A 19,827-nucleotide genomic window follows, 5' to 3' on the forward strand; every position below is an offset into this window, starting at 1 on the left:
TGTGTCTGCAAGAGAAGGCTGTAGACAGTACACAAGGCTGTGAAATATATACCTCTGCTTCTCCCCAGTAAACAAACCTGTATGGATCCGATGGGGCTGGTTAGTGTCAGCACTTGCAGTTATTCTTTTCTCACACCAGCTACATGCAGTCTTACAGTTACAGAGGCGAGTTCAGCCAGCCGTATGCAGAGCCACACTGTGAATTGCTGTTGGCCTCACTAAAAGAGAGTATGGTTCTAAGTACAGGTGGAAGGAGGGCACACACTGCTCACTCTGATACCCACATGGGAGCAGACTTACGGTTATACAAACTTCCTCTTTTGCACTGTGCTTTGGGAGTAAAGGATGAATCGTTACTTTTTCACATTTCCTCAATATTATTACTTATGCTGTTGTGATACTACTGCACGTATATATAAGCCATAAAAGTACGGGTTCGTACAAATTCATACATGTGCCTACACCTACATAGAAAACCTCACATCACATCCACACCACAACTAAAAACAGTTTTCAACCAGGACACATCTTTCCACAACTGCACTTCACGCACATACAATTCCCACACACACAAACTGTTCAACATAGGGAAATGCAAACCTCTGTGTGGACATGTCTGGAAAGATCCATGCTTTGTGACTGGCTGCCAAAATTTCCCAGCTCACACACTTGCGTCCATGAGCTCTTCAGACTATACTTATGAGTTAGCACACGGGCACATGTGCACGCATGGATCATATGCACATCCATGCAAATACATGCACACAGAAACCTCCATGAACGCCTGTGTGAACGACCGCCCTGCACACACACATTCAAGACAAAAGCATGTCACAGAGGCACAGACACATGTAAGAACACATATATACACACACAAAATACACATATATGCAGATGCACTGGAAAGGATCCATGCACAGTCTCTCACACACACACACGAAACACGTGTGTGCACACACCTGCCCTCATACGCACAGCATCACACAACCCCATGCACACACACAGAGGCACACACACAGAGGCACACCACACGTGTGCACACGTGCACCCACGCTCAGCACGGCAGCACACGCGAGCACGCACACACACACGTATGCTCACACAGACACACGTGCCAGCACAAAACCCTCACAGGCACACGCGCACCCAAACACACACTGCCGCCCCCAGGAAACCTCCCCCGCATGCACCGACAGGCGATGCCCTGGCGGATGCACCCGCACCACGAGGCCCGGCACGGCGCACATCCCCTCAGGCACACAAACGCACCAGCACCGCCCCCGCACACGCGGGACAACACCCCCGCACTACCGCCCACGTGCGCACCCCCGCACGCCCCCGCACCGCAGCCGGTGCCTGCCCGCCCCCTCCTCAGCGCAGGAAGCCGCCGCCCGCGGCCCTGGCGCGGTGTTTGGGCGGGTAGAGCAGTGCAGGGCAGCGCAGGGCAGGGCAGGGCAGGGCAGGGGAGCCCCGGCGCGGGAGCCGATCCGGGTCCCCTCAGCGCTCCCCGCCGGGCCCCCCCCGAACGGCGCCCCCGCCCCCGCGGAGCGGCGCGCGCGCGGCGCGGCCGGTAGGTGGCGCCATCGCTCTTCTGGTGGAGCCGCGGCCGCACCGCCCCCGCTCCCCGCCCGGCCCGGCCCGGCCCGGCCCGGCCCGCCGGGAGCCGCCGCCCCGCCCGCGGAGCCCCAGTGCCGGACCCCCTTACCCCGCCCGCCGCGGCAAACAGCCCCCTCGGCTGCGAGCACGGGTAGCGGGGCTGTGCCCGGCTCCCCCACCGCGCCCGCGGCGCTCGGCCTTGTAATTAACGTTCCCGCGCAGAGCCATCAGCCCGCGCCCCCCCGGGTGTGTGCCCGAGGGCGCGGGCGGGCCGGACGGTCGGGGCTGTGCGGCGGTGACAGCCCCGGGCACCGCATGTGCGTGGTTAATAACGAGGCAGCAGCGATCGGGATGGGCGAGCCCGGCCGCCCCAGGCTCCTCCGGGCGGGGGCGGGGGGGACACCCGCCACTCTGTTATCTCCCGAGCCGCTCTCCCAGGCACAACTGATCCTCTTGAGGGAACGAGGGGGTGGGGGGAGAGTCTCGACTGCAAATACTGTTTGGAGTTTATTGATGAGGGCGTCTGAGCGTTGAGGTGCTCTCCCGTGGCTCCCGGTGGATGCTGTAAGGAGCCAGGATTGTGGTGGGTTTCGGCTGTGCAGGGAGTTGGGGTAGTGGGGGGGTGGGGGAAGGAAAAGACACGATCGAGAGTAGCTGAGACTTTGTGCCCCCGTTGGAGAGATGGTTGAGTCCTCGTCAAGGTTGCTGTGGTATCCCAGAAACACCATTCACTCCGAGCTGTGACCGCGCACCATCAACAGCAACAACTCCGCTGCGCCTGGCCGAGGAATAGGAATTAAGAGCTTTCAAGAATAATATGAAAGGGATCTGCAGAGGGGAAATTCGTGCAAAGGAATCGAAATTAGCAGACTTTTGGGAAAGGGGATGTACTAAATGTGGCCGGCTGGACTTCATCCTGCTGAAGAAAATGGAGATTAAAAGTGGATTTACATTTTGGAACCTCGTCTTTTTATTGATGGTTTCGTGTGTGAAAGGTAGGGTAGTATTTGAGGGGTATATTTTTAGGGGTCCATTTGCTTTCGGTCAGGGCGTTGCAAGCTCTCGCCTTACACCAAGGGATATTTCAAAATATATTTATCTCCTATTTTATATTTTTATCCTGGGTACTTTGCAATGGAAATATATAAACGATCGCTAAAGCGGGGAGGAAAGAAGGAGTTGATTCAGAGCTCTCCTCGGAGATAGAAAATGTATTTGCTTGCCAGGGTTGGTGTTCAATGCAGTGACTGAGCTGAGGCTCAATAAATATTCTTGCAGTATGCTCAAACGGAGACGTGAGTTGGTTCATATAGCCTCTAACTAGTGCATATTCAAACAAATCCCACGGGATGACTTTTTAAGGTGACGATGATGATCGTGCGGGGTGGAGGGGGGATTACCTACAATTCTGATTTTCGGTCGAGCAGCGGGCTCTTTGCGGGAATGCCTGTATCGATGCACTTATTAGTTTAACCCGTTGCGTGGGGAAAGTTACGGGGGAGCCCAGCGTATGCGTAGCCGTCTCACAGCCCGAAATGCGCTTCACGCTCGGCTGTCTGTACGCATGCAGGGCTCCCAGGCTGTCGGAAAGGTGCGGTGGCAGTTCAGCCTTGAAGGCATGGTGTGTCGCTGGGTGCAAAGATCGACACCTTTTTTCTCTCCTCTTTTGGTCCCTTTTCCCTGATGTATGTGGGGGGTTCTGGCTTGGGCTTTTTGTCTCTCTCTCTTTTTCTTTTTTTTTTTCATTTTTTTTTTTTTTCCGGGGCAAGGGCTATTTTGGTTTCTTCTTGCTTCTGCGTTCATGAAAGGAGAGTAAAAAGGAAATGTCTAGTTAGCGGCATAAATATCTCCTCTAAGTCTGTGCTTGCAGACAGTTAAGGGAAATGCTACATACAGAGAAAAGAAGAAATATGTGGCTTGAATAATGTGCACCTGCAGAATTACACAGGCATCGCTAAACAGTGGAGTACCGATCCCATCACGCGTGCCTTCAGTAAAAGGATCTATTCTGCAACTCCGAACAGTCGGCTGCCTACCCGAAATAATCTCCCCTTGTTTGTGGCCAGTGATTAATATCCGATTAATCACCCTTTTATCCCCCTCCTCCCTGCCACACTCATACACTCCCAGAATATTTAGTAGACGTTATCGATCCTCTCCGAGTTTTTAGACTTGGTTATCGCCTACAGAGGTTGCCTGCACGAGTGGGAAGAAGATGTTTTGAGGGGGGTGGCATTCAAAGGCGTGCCTTCCGAGCTGGCTCTGGCTTGGATGAAACAGTTTATTGTAGAGCTTTGCAGCTGCTTGTCCCCCAGTTTGCATCGCGTGGAAAAGACATTTCGCGTTTCACGGGGAGGGGGCTGTCGAAGGCTTTTTACCTCATCCCACGTTATCCTGACGCGGGGTATCCAAGAGGAAGGGGGCTTACCTGCGACATTTATGTACATTTTAATTACAGGCACATTCTCTCTGTTTGCATCTATTGAAGGGAGCCGCTCCCAGCGCTCTGCCCCGGTCTGGAGATGCTTTGCTATGAGCGCAGACCGGGGGCTTTGGGGGCATTTCTTTTCCCTGGTTCGGCCCCTTGCTATTAGCGCGTTCTCGGTGCCGGGTGCCAGGGTTCGTCAGCCCCGGGGCTGGCGGCCGGCCCAGCGCGCCGTGCGTTCCGCGGCGCCCCGCGGGCGCGGTGCGGGGGCGAGCGGGGGCTCCGGCGCCGCTCCGAGGCGGCTGCTTTGTGAGCGAGAGTCGCGGGGCGGCAGCATCCGACCGAGGGACGGGCTGGCGCGGCCGCGGGAGCGGAGCGGCTTCCCCAGCACCTGTTGAGAGCCGCCTCGCTTGCCCTTGGGGGTGGGGGAAGGAAAAAAGCTGGGCACTGAGGGCAAAAGCTGGGATGAAGCACCAGAAAGAGCCCAAGAAAAAGAGGAAAAAAACGGGCTTAGCAAAACTGTCCCTTTCTCTTCCTCCCCATTGTCAGGGCCTAAGCTTTCCAGGTGCTGACGAAGGCAGTTTCCATAGACTTCCCTCGGAGTGGGGCGCTTCTCCCAGAAACTGCAGAGCCAGTAGGTCAGATTTTACATCCTGGATGTGGGTTCCTTTAGGCAGCCAAGCTCCACAGAGCTGGCTTAGACTCACTGCAGCGCAGCATCTATTCTGGGCATTTATATTTAGTTCTCTTCCCCACTCCCATGAATGAAAGCATTTTACTTCGATTCACATTCCCTTTGTCTCAGCACACACTTGTGCCCCCAGAAAGCAGAAGCAAAGAATGAATGAATACCTGCCCATTTTCCTGATTTTGGGAGCAAGATGACTCCCCAGATTCTACATCTGCTTTACCATTGACTGGCAAGGCCTTTTTACCACACCCCACCTCCACAAGCTCTAGCCCATACCCTTTCTTGCTTAAACACTTCTGCTGGTCTACAGCACCACATTATAACACCCAAACTCTTGCTGACATTCCTGTCATCGAGATCACTTCCACAGCTTTGCTTGATATCTGTCCCTCAGGCCGTTCCTACTTTTGTCATTGTCCTGTCACCATTTCTCCAGTCTCGATCCACAGCTCTCCCAGTGTTACAATTGTCAAACTGTCTCAGGATGCTTAAGAAACCATGCTCATATCTGATCAATTAAGCACTCCTGGGATGTATTAATAGAAACAAAAAAAACCCTTGACATTTATCTATAAATTCGTGCCTCTTTGAAACCTTGCAAAAATACTTGGAAGGGATTAGAAAAAGGAGAAGAACGTAAGAGAAGACGAAGGGAAGGAAATTGTCAGAACCTCTGAGGAAGGGGTGATATGAAGAGCTAAAGTAAAAAGGAATTGTACTTTCTTCAGTGAAAATCCTGCTTACACAATATTCCATCATGCCCTGGAATGATCTCCCATAAAATCTTCCTTGAATATCCATGGAGGAAAAAAGCAAAGAAATGGCACCATTGGAAATTGAGAGAAGGCACAGAAGGCATTAGAACAAACGAATCCACAATCCAACCTTAGAAAAGGCCAAGCAGAGTGGTTTCTGGCCAGCTACAGTGGGTCATGAATCCTGTGGTCTTCCTTCTAGATGTGTGAGACACCTAGCAAAGCTCCTTCCCCTTCTCCCTCACTCCCCTACCATGGGAGAAATGAGAAGCACCACTGAGGCACGGGAGATAGAAACCAAGTTTGGAGGACTAAGGATAGGAAACCTCCACTGTCAACTCCCCCTACAGAAAGGGAAGGAGAGGGCATAAGTGAGGGGGAAAAAATTAGGCAGCATCAGTGAGCTTTGCCTTCTGGGATTTAGTAGAGGAATCACTGATAGTTGCACCCCTTCGGTTTGGCACCTCCCTCCACCAAAAAAAAGAATGCTTGCGATATGTTAGTGGAAGGAAATCAGAAAGGAAATCAGGCAAAATGACCGCAAGACTTCTCCCTCTCTTCTGTTTAGCTTTCACTCCAAGACAGACAGCACCAAGGTCGGCTCTTTTGTCTGCCTGGCTAAAATGAAGCTTTGCCGTTGCTGTTGTTCCTCCGTTCCCCTCTTGCAGTTTTGACAGGCAGCTTTCAAAATGAAAGGGACACGAAGCACTGAGATTTTAAATGGCTCATTGACAGAAGAAAAAATAAAACATTTCCATTTCCAGTGATCGGTACCTGGCATGTGGGAATATTTAGCAGGGACAAAGCGTGCCCCGTTTCTTTCAGCCACCTCTGCAGTATCCCTTCTCCCCCATTCCTACCTCAGTCCCACTCCCTTCATGCTCCACCGGCCCCTCCCCACCGCTTCCTTCCCAGTGACTGGACTTAGTGTTACTGGTGATGGATATGGGGTTACTGGCGGATGGCTTTGCTCAGTGGATGGGCGCAGCGAGTTGCTGGCTCTGTCCCCGAAGTGGGAACGGTCGGGGAGTAACAGCAGGTTTAGGTTTCCTTATTTCCAGATGGTCGATGCTGCTGCTGCATCTTTGTGTGTGTGTGTGTGTGTGTGTGTGTTGTGTGTGTTTGTTCATGTGTTTGTGTGTATGTACCTATGCAGGGGGGCAGGGACACGCTGACTGGAGAAGGGACAACGCCGTCCTTCCTTTTCAACTCTTCCACACACGCTCACCTCCTCTACGGTGCCTCTTTGCCATAAGCCCCCGCAGATGACACAGGGCTTGCTGTGCTGAGCGGGCACCGCAGCTCACCGTTCTTCAGGGTTGCGGGCAAAGTTACCTCTCTTCCCCCCCGCCTTTCTCAGGGCTCAAACAAGGCTCCGCTTTGCCCCCGATTGGCGCTCGGCTCCTCCTCCTCTTCTGCAGGGCGGCAGTGAAGAGGCACAAGACCCCTCCCAGCAGCATCGGCAGGGACCGCTTTTGCCTCCCCTGCCTGATGCCATTAGGGACCCGCATAGGGGAACCTCACCTTCGGTCTTCGCATTTTCATTGCCAGAGGCAGCAGTGGCAAGGCGGAGCCGGCACCGAGCGGCGGCCGCCCCGCCAGGAGCCTCCGCCGGGCGCCTCCACCTGCGCCCGGCACCGGCCTCCGCAGCCGCCCGAGGCGGCCGCACCTCCGGGCAGTCCTTCTTAATGCAGTCTTCGGTCTTTTGGCTTTCCTTCATCTCGGTGACTCCTGTTGGCAAGTCTGAGGCAGCATTAGGGGTGTCGGTTGGTTGGTTTGCTTTGCTGACACACAGAAATAGCCCCTCGCTCGCTGAGCGCTACCAGCCCGCTCCTCGACGAGCAGCGGGGTGCTCCAGGCAGCCACACAGGCTGAAAGGGACAGGTTGTAGCTTCACCTCTGTTATCAACATCTCGATTTGCAAGCACGAGGTCAGGAGACTTACAGAATTCCGTAGATGTGCCTTTAAATCCCTCTTTTTTCAAGACTTGTGCAATAAACATATCAGGAACTTGTAGTGTACCTACGGTTTTTTACTTGCTTGTGTGTGTGTGTTTTTGAGCAACAAGTCAAACAGGATCAATTACCTGTCTAGCGTAGTGCCCTTTATCTTCAACTGTGACTGGTAGCAGCAGTCTAGTGAAAGATTTGAGAAACACAGCAAGTAGAGTGACTAGCACATCCTGTATCTCAGCAGCCAGCAGCTTTGGGTCTCCCAAGCTAGATGCTGTTTTTGAAACAACACATTTTAAAAGGCATGAACTGGCCCATGCTCCACTTATTTGCCTGTTCTCTCTCATTCTGCTGCCCTTTCCATTTCCCTTCCCTTTTCCTTACCTTCTCCCTTCCCCTTCCCCTCCCCCTTTGCCTTCCTCTTCCTATGCCCTTCTCTTCCATACCATTGCATTCTTATATATCCTTCATTCTTTATAGTCTGCATTTGGCTGAAAGCACTGAATAATGTGAACACTTGTAATAAAATCGGTTTTATTATATCCAGTGTTGTTGATGTACTGCGAAGGTCAACTCCAAAAACTGGAGATTTGAAACCATTGAATGCACATGTATTTAGTAACGAGAAAGAAAAGCACATACTTGTTCAAAGAAATTGGAAAAGGTTTTGAAATATCCTGTGGGGATGGCTCAATTTGCATGATTGTAACATCTTTTCAGAGGAAAATGTTATGAAGAATAACATAGCCTTGTATCCCTTCCTTTTTAAAAGCAAGTGTCTTGGACCCACTGATTTTCAGAGGTATTGAGCATTTACAATTTCAGCTGGCTCCAGTAAGAGCCTGGGGAACAAATAAGCACCTCTGAAGCACGGCCAAGTGATTCCATCATGATGCTGAGACAGAGAGAGACAGTGTAAATAAGGAAAACATCTATAAACAGAATTATATATAAAATGTTAATTCTACAGAATCTGATAAATTGGAACGGTAGGAGTAAGAAAGGCTTTATGATCTGCTGTAAAATTGTTTGGGGTTTTTTCCTTTTCCACTAATAGGAAACTTCAGTTCTAATTCAATGGGACTGTGACATCTCAGGTTCAACTTCCTGCTGATGCGTAATCATTCAGCTTGTATTTCTGATCATAATGGTTAAGGTTGAAAGGACAGAACAAAGCCTTTGTGGGAAACTAACTTAGCAGTTACTCCAAAGCAACTTCCCAGGAAAAGAGCAGTCAGAGAACAGAAATTTTGGTCTAAGTTGTTTTTCCTTAGACCTCTGCGATTTTAAGACAGCTCTTAAGGCATGAGATACTTGAAGAAGCAATATTTAAGTAATAAATCAGAAAGGTATCTGATAAAGTAATTATTAACAAGGCCGTATACTTTACCTCATTATTTCGTTTATATAATTTCCATGCTAAGGTTACTGCAAAATTCCAGAACTCTTATGAGCTTTAGAACAGGTGCCTTTAAAACAACTTCACAGATGAAGTTTTCCTTCTCAATTAAATGCATGCCTGTATCTAAAATTCAAGGGACATTATTTGGCAATTATCTTGGACTTAAATAGAAGGGTGCATGATATGTAATGTACAGGTTTTCACCTGCCTGTTTCAAGAAAAAAAATGTAGTAGTATAGTAGTAGTAGTTGGAAATGTTGAAGATCTCCTTGCCAATATCCAGCTTTTCTTCTGGGAAATGGAATGGACAATCATATTGGACTGTAAGTAAGATTATGTAAAATAACATACACACACTGACGTACCATTTACATTTGTACATATTTACATTTAATTGTTTACCTTTCCTGGGCAGATTTGCATTCATGGTTGCACTGCTTTACTCTCACAGATCGTGTAAGATTTACTATGGCTTCATACTTCCAGCATTACAAACGCTGAGTACTGTTATAAATGTCAAGAAGGAAGTGGTGTCAGTCATCATGTCCTTCTCGGGTCTGAAATCTTAGTTGGGCAAGTTATAGATTTAGGAACAGTGTTACTCAAGAGGAGTGAGCTCCAAAGTATTGGAAAATAGCATACAAGGGATTCCACCGGGGCTGGTCCTCTCACAGATCTGTGTCACTGAACAACAAGAGGGATGCAGACGGACAGACATAGAAGGACAGACTGCCCATTTCCCTTAGATTCCACAAAATGCATCTTAGTGTCATGTATCATATTTTCATTGTATCATATAATAAGGAAAATAACTGTAAGTAACTTAGCCACAGAAGCATCATGGCATGATGAATTCTCTCCTCCCGAGGCCTGTAAATAACACAGATTATCTTTGCAATAGAACTGAAGGAATCTGGAGGCTTGAGGCAGAAATGACTGAGAGGTTACTGATTATACAGATGTTGAATCACTGTTTCTGACCTTGCATTCTATTTTGTCTGTTTCCCATATTTACATATCTTATTAGCTTTATATCTTTATGCATGTAAGTTGTTTGATTTCATTCTCATGGAATTGGGTGTATATATATCTGCACACGTGCATATATATATGCACATGTAGAAATTATATCTATATATTGGTTATGTTATGAAAAAATTCAGCAGACTGCATTGTTAACTTACAAAGGTGCAGCTAACAACTTGAAACTTATGGGCTTCCTAAGTTATCCATTACCTCTTAATTTATTGTGTATTCTCAGTCTCAGAATGAAGTTCTACTATAATATGTAACTGATTTCATTAATAGAAGAAGAGTGATAGTAGTGATAACTAGGAGGAAATGTAGGGAGGAAAGCTGGATGAAAACAAAAAACCACCAGTTAACTAACCCAACAATTAAAACCTGATCCTAGCACATTAAGAATTAACTGACATATTTATTTGTACTGATTTAAGGATCTTTTACCAGATGTAGTTTCTATAAACTGCTATTTATAGGTTGAAAACCTCTAATCACCTTTCTAATACAGAAAAAAAGAGCATTTCTGTGCTATTTTGTAGTTTATTTTAATACTGGTTTTATCATTTAAAAAGGCTGACATATATCTCAGAGCTAGCTGTATTTCAGTGGCAGTTAAAATGAGCCCTCTGCAGTCATTATCTCCTTATAGAACTGTTTTCAATCCAACAAGCGGATACTGTAAGTGTAGTTTGGAGTCCTTAGCAAAATTGAGTCACATAAATACAAAGTACAGATATTCTTCTTGTTTCAGTGTTGAGTGTTGAGATGGAACTTATTGAATTACCAAACCTTTCATCCACTGTTTAATCTGACCCTGAATGAAAACTTCACAGTCTACTATAGTTATTTTCTTGATTGCTGTGCAGTTTTATTTGGGAGCCCAAGCTTAGTCTAATTAAAACTATTCTTCTAAAAGCCTATACTAAAAGTTGCATTTTTGCTTCTGTATATCAGCTTTGGTCCTAAGTTAAATCGAAGTTATAAACAGGATAAAAAAAGAGCTTCTAAAGTGCTTGTTGTTTGAGCCCATTGAAAGCAAAAGTAGAGTCCGGAATAGGACCTTTGAGAGTAGATTTGCCTCTTTTTTTTTCATACTGAGTTTTGAATTAGAGTTTTCTCTACAAATATTTTGTTTGACTCAGAAATATTAATTATAACAGAGGCCATGTATTTCATAGTACACTAGAAATTTTCATTAGAAGTGCTATTTGGAAAACTCACATTATAAACTTAAAGATTACAAAAGTAAATTGCTTATGATTAAGGGAAAATAAATTCTATATTTGGAAACAGTCAGAAAATGCTCTTTCCACATTTTATTGGTGGTCACGTCAGCACCTCTGAGGATCAGTCCACTGGGTTCAGTGGAATGGTGGTGTGCTGATGCACACCAGCTGTAGTCTTTAGCACCGCAGAATACTCATGTCAGGACATAGGCTGAATTACAGCAATTTTATAACCTGGTTTCAAGATTCCTTATTAATTTTTTGTCTTCTTGTAAAACGTTCTGGAATCTGCAGAAGTCTGCTAATGGCTGCAGAAGAACTAGGAGGAGCTGATAAAAGAGATTTCAGTTTAGAATGCTTCAAATTTAATTAATAATGGAAGTTGGTTTTACTTGTGTTGGGTTATCATATATTCCCATATGTAGTTACATTTGAAAATGCTGAATTAGCTACCAAAACCAAAGCACAAAATAGGGAAGTTTCCATATTAATTTTATTGTATTTATTTTCTAGCACATTCTTTGTTTTTACCACTGTCTTAGTTTAAATACATCTAACATGCTGAATCAAAATCACAGGAACTAAAATATAGTATAAAACAAGGGTCCAAATCCTGGCTTTTGGAAGGCCTACCTCGTTAAACAAAAGTGGAGGGAGAAAAAGAATAGGTCTTTGGCCACCTCACATGGTCAGGTCAATCAGCTTGTGGTAATAGATGTTTTTTTCTTGCATCTCCAGGAGCATGCAGGAAAAGAGATACTCTAGCACTTCTGGTAGCAGGCATCTGTAACTGTGTGTTATATCAAGAGGAAACTATGTTTAATTCATGATTAGGCCCATCTTGTGTGATTTCCCTTGAATACATCGGTGGTAACTGGTGCTTCAGTCATATGACTTCTACTGACTTTAGCAGTGCTTGTTGCGTAGAATCACAGAACTGGTTATGTTGGAAAAGACCTCTAAGATCATCAAGCCCAGGTGTTAACTCAGCACTGACAAGGGATGAGATGATTGCCACACATGGCATGCTAGTTTTAATGACCACAAGAGAAGAAATACATATAATTTGTAATTCTTAATAAAAGGGCCAGATATTTTCTCAAAAATCTTTGCAGCAATATAATGCTCGCAAAAGTGGTCACCTGATTAGAGAATTTTTATCAGTGTAATATATTGAAGTAACTTGATAAAATTTTTATGTTATCAGGTGAATGTTTAGCAGTGCTTAAGGCAACATCCTGCCCTCTTCAAACTGTTACAAAATGGCTAAACTTTTAGAGCATTCCCATTTATTTACTAAATCATTTTACATGAAACTGCTAAAGATTTCCTCTTCAATTCTACCCTTCAGTAAAGGGTCCTGGAACTGAGAGAAAAAAAAGTCAACACTTTACACTTGAAGGGCTTAAAAGATGTCCTCTTACAGCAGAAAGAGGAGAACTGGCTATTCAGCCCTCAGTTTCTTGGTGTCACCTTCAACTTAAAAACAAATGAGAACATCATTACCTATTCGTTTCCACATTACTATTCAGCATATCTGCCACTTTATTCATATTCTTCTCAATAGCTGCCCCTTTCTTCAAGCTCTTTTGAAATATCCCTCACATGATTGTCATATTTATTAGCTTTAGAGACTTTGGTAATCTCACCTCTTTACCCTTTATTTCAGTCTTGTCAACTCTTTCCCAGGAAAATAAAATACCTCTGACATTTGGGAGAATATTTCTTTCAAGGTTTTCATACATTTTGTGTCATGAACTTTCATATATCCTAAATGCAAACATATTCTCCTTATAGCAATTATAGATATATTTTAAGAATCTGAATGTTACTGTAGTTCTTCAGTGGCCTAATTTCTTCCCAATTACTTAAACATTCTTGTGAAAGTCTAATTTTCAACCCATTCAGTGGAAAGAAAAATAGTCTAGACGCTAGACAAGCAATAGCATTCTGTGTTTTTTATAGAGGATATGTTGTGAGCAGAACCTCCAATGTCTTCTCACAAAAGGATAATAATTTTCACCTGACAATAGTTAGGATATATTTTATTGGATATATTTCATTGTCAGTAGTGGAAAGTTGCACCAATTAACCATGTAAGACACAGTCATTTTTGAAAACATCCTGGCAAACATATGCTTTTCAAAGCTGTTTATCTGAAATAGCAATGTGCAACAGAATCAGTGTTTAATATACAAGTTCAGTGGTGTTGCTGACTCCTGCATGCCTACCTCCCCAACTTTCCTAGGATATGCTTTCAAAATAACTAAATCTCTAGTACTACAGTTGCAGGCCATTGAAATTTGTATGAGTTTCTACACTATTTTCGGCTAGTTTTAAATTAAGCTACCCTTGAAAAAACACCATTCTTCTAAGTTCTATCTATATATTTTTTACTACACTCAAATTCTAGCTCATCAGCTAGCTCCTGTAATTTTTCCCAATTTATCCAGCCTCCTCTGCACTTCTGGGCTCCCTTCCCAAATTCTCTTCCCACTCCACAAGTACGACTGGAGAAGTCCCAAAAACATAAAGCCTGCAGTAAAATATAGAAAGTTCTCTTCAGTTTCCATGTCATTTGGTAAAGTCCTTTTTTTTTGGCCCAAAGTAATACCATGTGAGTGTAATATGCTAGGAAATGAAATATCCTCCCAGCTTTACAGTCATAGATTACTTACTAACTTTTCAGAGAGTTCTTTGGATTTTATATGATCTGCACCAAATCAAGATTGGAAGAGTAGTATTTCAGTTATATTTCTTTTCATTCTTCAGTATACTGTGCCTTTCTACATGATTATCATGATTATTTTTTCATAACCAAAATAATACCCATTCACCCCCAAACAAAAAATTTCGAAACACGTGATTAAAAAAGTTCAAACCTAATAGCAACAGAAAAATAACATCCTTACTTGTGTATAAATAAGCACTATACACTCAGATATTTAAAATTTGGATATTTGGTATATTTTGGAAATGCATGATATATCTCCTTGGTTTTTCAAGCTCCAGTGTATACAGTTAAAACTGTCCATGTGACATAGTAAGGGAAATTTTACAGATCTAACGTAACTCCTGTATCCTTCACCAATATCATCATTATGGTATGGCCATAACAGACTAGTTAGGACTCGGATTCTACATCATATTGTAGATTAATAAAAAAAAATTAAATAGAAAAGGGAAATAAAAATCACGTATGATAAAACAGGCCTAGATTTGTAGGGATACTGTTACTCGCTTGTTCCAATTGACTTTGAGCATTTCAGTGAAATCAGGGGAGTTTGCTGTGTATTGACTTGTGAAAGGTTCTGTTCCAAATTGCTCCCTTTGGGGCTTCCTGTATTCGTCATCTCTTTGAAATCCATTGACAGCTGAGTTAACACGAATGTCTAATCTAAGAATCAGTGTGTGTCTCAGATACCAGCTAAGGAGAGAATCTGCTCAGCAGAACTTTTGTAATTATTAAGAAAACATGAATTACCTGATAGAATTTAGGGTAAATTTGAGGTAACTGTAAGGAAAATGGATCATTTATTTTGAAATCAATACAATGAGCATTGAATCATCACTTCTGAATACATGAGTGTACTTTAATGCTGCAGTATTTTCTGAAGAATGTTTTCTTCATTCTTACAAGTTTTATTTTTTTTGCGTTATTAAGCCAGTACAGAGTGTTCTGTAGGTAATCATCCTCTGGCCAAACTTAGTTGGTCAATTGTTTCATCTGCTTCCTTCATACTTCATGTGCACAAAGTTACTTGCACCGTCTCTTTTGTGCCATACTTTTTTTGGTGCTTTCATTTTACAGATTGCTTTGGGCAAGGTTCATATTCTTGGGCCACTTGGATAATTGTGCATTTTTTTAGAAGTTGTAGCTTTTTTTTTTGTTTTGTTTTCCCATCTCTTTATCAGTATTTTAAATATGCCTGTTAACTACTTTAATATCTCAGTGTGTTTTTTTCCCCTACCTGACAATACTATTTTTTCTATCTCATTTCTACTGATGGCTCAATTATGTTTCTAACAGTGTTTCTATTTCACGCTGCTTGGTGGCTGTAAGTCTTCCCACTCAAAGCTTCTTACTTCTCAAGTGAGAAGTGTATTTTTGAATAAGAGTGATCATCCATTCAATTATAACCTTATTGAAATATTTACCAGTAGATTATTTTAGAGCTTGTCCCCACTGAACTGAAAAGAAGATTTGTCATTGACTTTTAGCAGAACAGAGCAGATTGATAAAAAAAGCAAAATATCCAAACTGTTTAAACCATTCATAGGACTAAATTGATGAAATTGAAGAACTGTAACAGTTGAACTCCATCAGATTCTTTTTGCCAGTACCCTAAAATAGTATTAGATCTAGGTGTCTAAGTTACTGACACTCTCAAAAACCTTACAGGCTTTGGTCCTTTTCTGTTCACTGTATTATGAAGGTGAGTGAGTGTTTCAGACTTCAAGATTGCTATCATGTTTTATTATAGTTTCAAATCCTATTCTAAATCATCATTCATTTACAAAGATGGCAGGATAAAGGCTAGAGTTGCAAGATGAACCGGAAATCTAAAATCCATTTTAAAGCTTAAATAATATAAAAATTTTCGAAGAAAATGTGTCAACAGGTAACCAATCACATTTTTCTAACTGTTATTTGGTCTAAAATTTGGCAGAAACACATGAGAAACCCTGAGAGTTTAAGTTTCTGGCTGATCTCTAGATCAAAACAGCTGAACAGATTTAAATATTTGTGTAAACAAATTTGCATCCAGGCTGCTAATCTGCATACCAGCTTTCAGCTTGACATTTTCTGAAATGATGGAAAATGCTAAGCCCTTAATACTAAATGGAGTTCATAATGGAAATGCTGACAGACCCGTAATTACCTGTATTGTAATTCTGCTGAAAGCTTCTTTATCTGTCTCAATCTTCACAATGGAGTTAAATATATAAATTCTGGAAAGGAAGAAAAAAGGAACTTTATGTTGGAAATGCTAAACTGTAGCAATGCTATATTTTCTTCCAGACATCCACTTATGGAGGCAGGAGTGACAAAAAATTATTTGAAGAAAGATGTAGTATCCTCTGTGGAACTGTAAAAAGCAGCCAGTGGTGCTTAAAAGTTTAACTTACCTCCATTTTTCAATCTTTTTGAGTCACCTTTCTTTTAAAGTATGACTGAACAGATACAATCAACCATTTCTAATATGTCAATGAGGCATTACCACAGAAGAAATTTGTCATTGACTTGGCACGGCAAAAAAATCCCACACCAACAAAAAATACAGAAATTGTCATTTCACTGCCCTAATACTGTCCCCTGTGCTAAAATGTTCTGCACCTGAAGGGAGGAGGAAATACAGGATGATATGTTTAGAAAACTTCTCCAGAAAATTAAGGGGAATAATAATAAAGAGTAATTTTATGGACTCTAATTTACAAATCCTTAATGTAGAAACTCCATTATCTACCAGACTTTTGATCATAGTCTTTAAGATTATCTGGAAGAGCTTTTTCTCAATGTCTTTTTAATTCCCCCTCCCCCTACTCTGAAATCTTCCCCAGTGTGTCCAGGCTATGACCACCTGAAAAGCTAGAGAGTATTTGTTCTGCAGACGTTGCTTAGGATGGATGATTCAGACATACCAGCCTTACTCCATCTCCACATAATCTCTGTGCACCAGCCAGGGCACACAGCTGTGCTATAGAACAGCTTTCACACGTGACAGTAGCCCTTCAAGGAAACAGAATATCCTCTAGCATTTTTGCCTTTGTGGTTTGCTATGAGAATGCAATCCATTTCTCCAAGGTTCCCACAGCAAGGAGTGACAAAACTTAAAGAAATACCCGGACTGAAAACGAGAATATACCGCTCTGATACCTTCTTTCCAAACTACTACCTCTCCAGAAAGAGACCTGGAATTTTAATTTTGCTTGTAAAGCAACTACTTCAGTGCCAAGATCAGTTATTTGCCCATCTCTGTATCTTCTTTAATATCACTCTGCCTTTCTTGACACATGGCGATTAGAATTCCAGGCAGTGCTGAAGATACGGGTAAGGGATGAGTTTCACTTCATCTTACTCTTTTGTCTTACTCTTCCTGATTGTGGAAGTGCCATGGAACACAAAGTCAGTAATTTCAGTGGTGTGTCTGAGGTCAGAATTCTGAGTTCCAACTTCAGCATCATGGAGGTATCATTTAGTTATAATTTCCTATATGCATATTAGTCTCTAAAACTCATCTGCTTATGCATTGCACACTCATCCAGTTTGTGAGGACATTCTGGAGTTCCTCAACATTGGTGCATCATCAGGGATCTTTAACAACATCTCCAGTCTTTGAAATTTCACTGCACTCCTTACTCTGTTGAGGATCCTCTGTTGAGAATTTCCTTCCAGATGGGAAGGAAGACTGATCCCATCCCTAATCCTGGGACAACCTCACTCTTGATTCATCATCTAAGCAAGTGATCATTAAGCCCTACTCTGTGTCTTGTATTTTGACCATCTTTAAGTTCATAAAAGGAACTTTCATCTGTCCTGTGGTAAATTGTTTTTAATAACCTTTGGTGGGAGTCTTGTACAAAAGATTTTTGTATGTTGACAGTGACTAAACTTAAAAAGATTATTTTTCTGATTAATGGATCTGTACCTAGAATTCCTTTTTCTGTATGGCAGCTTAAACTAAAGACCCAAAACCACTGGAGGAGAGGGCAGCCCATATATTTGCCGTCTTTGTTACACAGAAGAACCATGAATATTTTCTAAATCAGAACGCTGTTCATATTACTTTTGAGGTACTACTTTTACAACACACTTAAAAAATGTATTTCTGGAGTTTCAGGAAATGGTCCTGTTTCTGTTGGAAGCACTTTCTAGAATTTGAACTAAACTACTATTCCAAGCAAAATGTTAAAGACACTGAGCTCTTGTAGTTGCCATGTTTCAGAGAAAATGTTTCTGGCATGTCTTGTCCTGGAAGATTGCACGGTATTTTTCACAGAAGATTGTTATTAGCCTTCATCTTCTGGCTGAATTCTAATTTGAATAATTACAGTCTGCTGTCTGAATTCTCTAAGCAGAGTGTGTTAAATAACCTCCTAGACTTCCTTTTCTAATCTTCTGAGGGGCATTTCTGAGAATTATTAAATAATAGATCTGTTTAATCTAAAAGGCAGCTGCTTCTAAATGCTAGTGTAAAGTGACTGTTTTAGAAGGTGTGTTGACTACCCAGTGCTCAGTGATAAATTACACAGTGGCATTGGTGGTGCTTGCTGTGTAGGAAAGAGCTCCTTAGCACTGTAGAAAACCAGGAGGAAACTACTCCTTTATAAGACTGCTGCAATTTAATTAAGAGTTTATAGAAAAATTTAGATAAATGATACAGTATTTTCTTCCAAGATGAGTGTCATGGTTTGAGATAGCCCAAATTCCAATTCCCTAGCTCCGTCCCCCCTCCCACATCTCAACCCAATGTGAGATGGGTTTTTCCAGACAAAACACAACCAGACTCAGAATGGGGAAAGGGAATATATTACAATGACTGTACAAATAAATACTACAATACATTATACACACGACTACAACTATCTCTACCATGACATAAGTATTTACAATGGATCAGATCTCTTCTCCCCTCCAAATAAAAGTCCAGGAGGGAAAGAAGGACAGATCCCTTCCAGTCTCTCAGGGCAGCAGCTTCTTCAGAGTAGCAGTCACTAAGCAGCAGCATCTTCTAAGGCAGTAGGTTCTCTCTCTTTCTGTTTCTTGCAGCAGCTGATAGCTGGATCTCTGCCAGCACACACGAGGGGGGTATCCCCCTCGGCCACTCGTCTCTCCAACGAGGGGTCTTCCGTGGGCTTCGTAACCCCAGACAAGGTCGTAACCCCACGTCATATCACGAAGCACAGGGGGTCTTCGTGACGGTCTGGTATCTCCAGGAGATTCAAGCTCCTTGCAGGGCCTCTGTGCCCTGTCTCAGGCTGCGAGCTTCTTTGTAGCTTGCAGCAAGGGAGGGCCTCAAGATCAACCTCCCACACTCCGTCCTGGCTGAGCTCTCAGGACGACCGAGCTTCTCAGCTCCTCTCTGCAGTGCATGTTGCACTTCAAGGCTCTTTCAAGTAAGAGTCTATCAACTTCCTCCTTCCAGGAGGTCTCAAAGGAGTTTTGGGGGGTCTGGTATCAGTTCTTACCCCCAAGAACTCTGTAGAACTCAGCTGCTGACTCTCTCTTCCTCGGCTCTCCTTCCAGGAGTTCTTTCTCTGTGTGCTGCATGTCTTGTTGCTTCTTCGGTTCAGTTCTTAATCTGTCTTGGCTCTCTGCCACCATTTCTCTGGTCAGTGCCGGCTGCTGCTTTCTCCGGCCACTGCCACGGCCACTGCCCACGATGGAGAAAACATCTCCCAGCATAACTATAGGCACCTAGCCCAGCATTATGCTGTTCCAGGTCCCCACAGGCCCCCCGCTGGGGCTGGGGGCCAAAGCCCCCCTGTGGGGCTCAGAGCCCCTTCCTCGTGGCTCACAACATGGCCTCCTTCTTCTAACCTAAAACTACAACTCTTCTCTTCCATTTGGTTGTGGTATGTTTACATTTCTGCAGGAGCGCTCATTGGACAGAATTTCAAAACTTCCAGGGGTTTCCACCCCTTGGGGTCTACCACTTTTCTTATCCTCTGGGGAAAACAAAGGTCCAAACCACTACAATGAGGAATATGAGCCTGGAGAAATCTACATAGAAAGTTTCGGAAAAGTTACAAGA

At 43.6% G+C, this 19,827-nt stretch overlaps 1 protein-coding gene across 1 annotated transcript in view; it reads left to right on the top strand.

Moving 5' to 3' along the window:
* The first annotated feature begins 1,716 nt into the window (after window positions 1-1,716).
* Window positions 1,717-19,827, top strand: part of CSMD3 (CUB and Sushi multiple domains 3) — a 605,915-nt gene continuing 587,804 nt past the window's right edge. Inside the window, 1 exon segment of the mRNA XM_032696902.1 lies at window positions 1,717-2,591. Within this exon segment, the coding sequence (XP_032552793.1) occupies window positions 2,414-2,591 (178 nt within the window). The 5' untranslated portion in view covers window positions 1,717-2,413.

This window comes from Chiroxiphia lanceolata, chromosome 1, assembly GCF_009829145.1.
Source record: "Chiroxiphia lanceolata isolate bChiLan1 chromosome 1, bChiLan1.pri, whole genome shotgun sequence".
Lineage (NCBI taxonomy): Eukaryota > Metazoa > Chordata > Aves > Passeriformes > Pipridae > Chiroxiphia > Chiroxiphia lanceolata.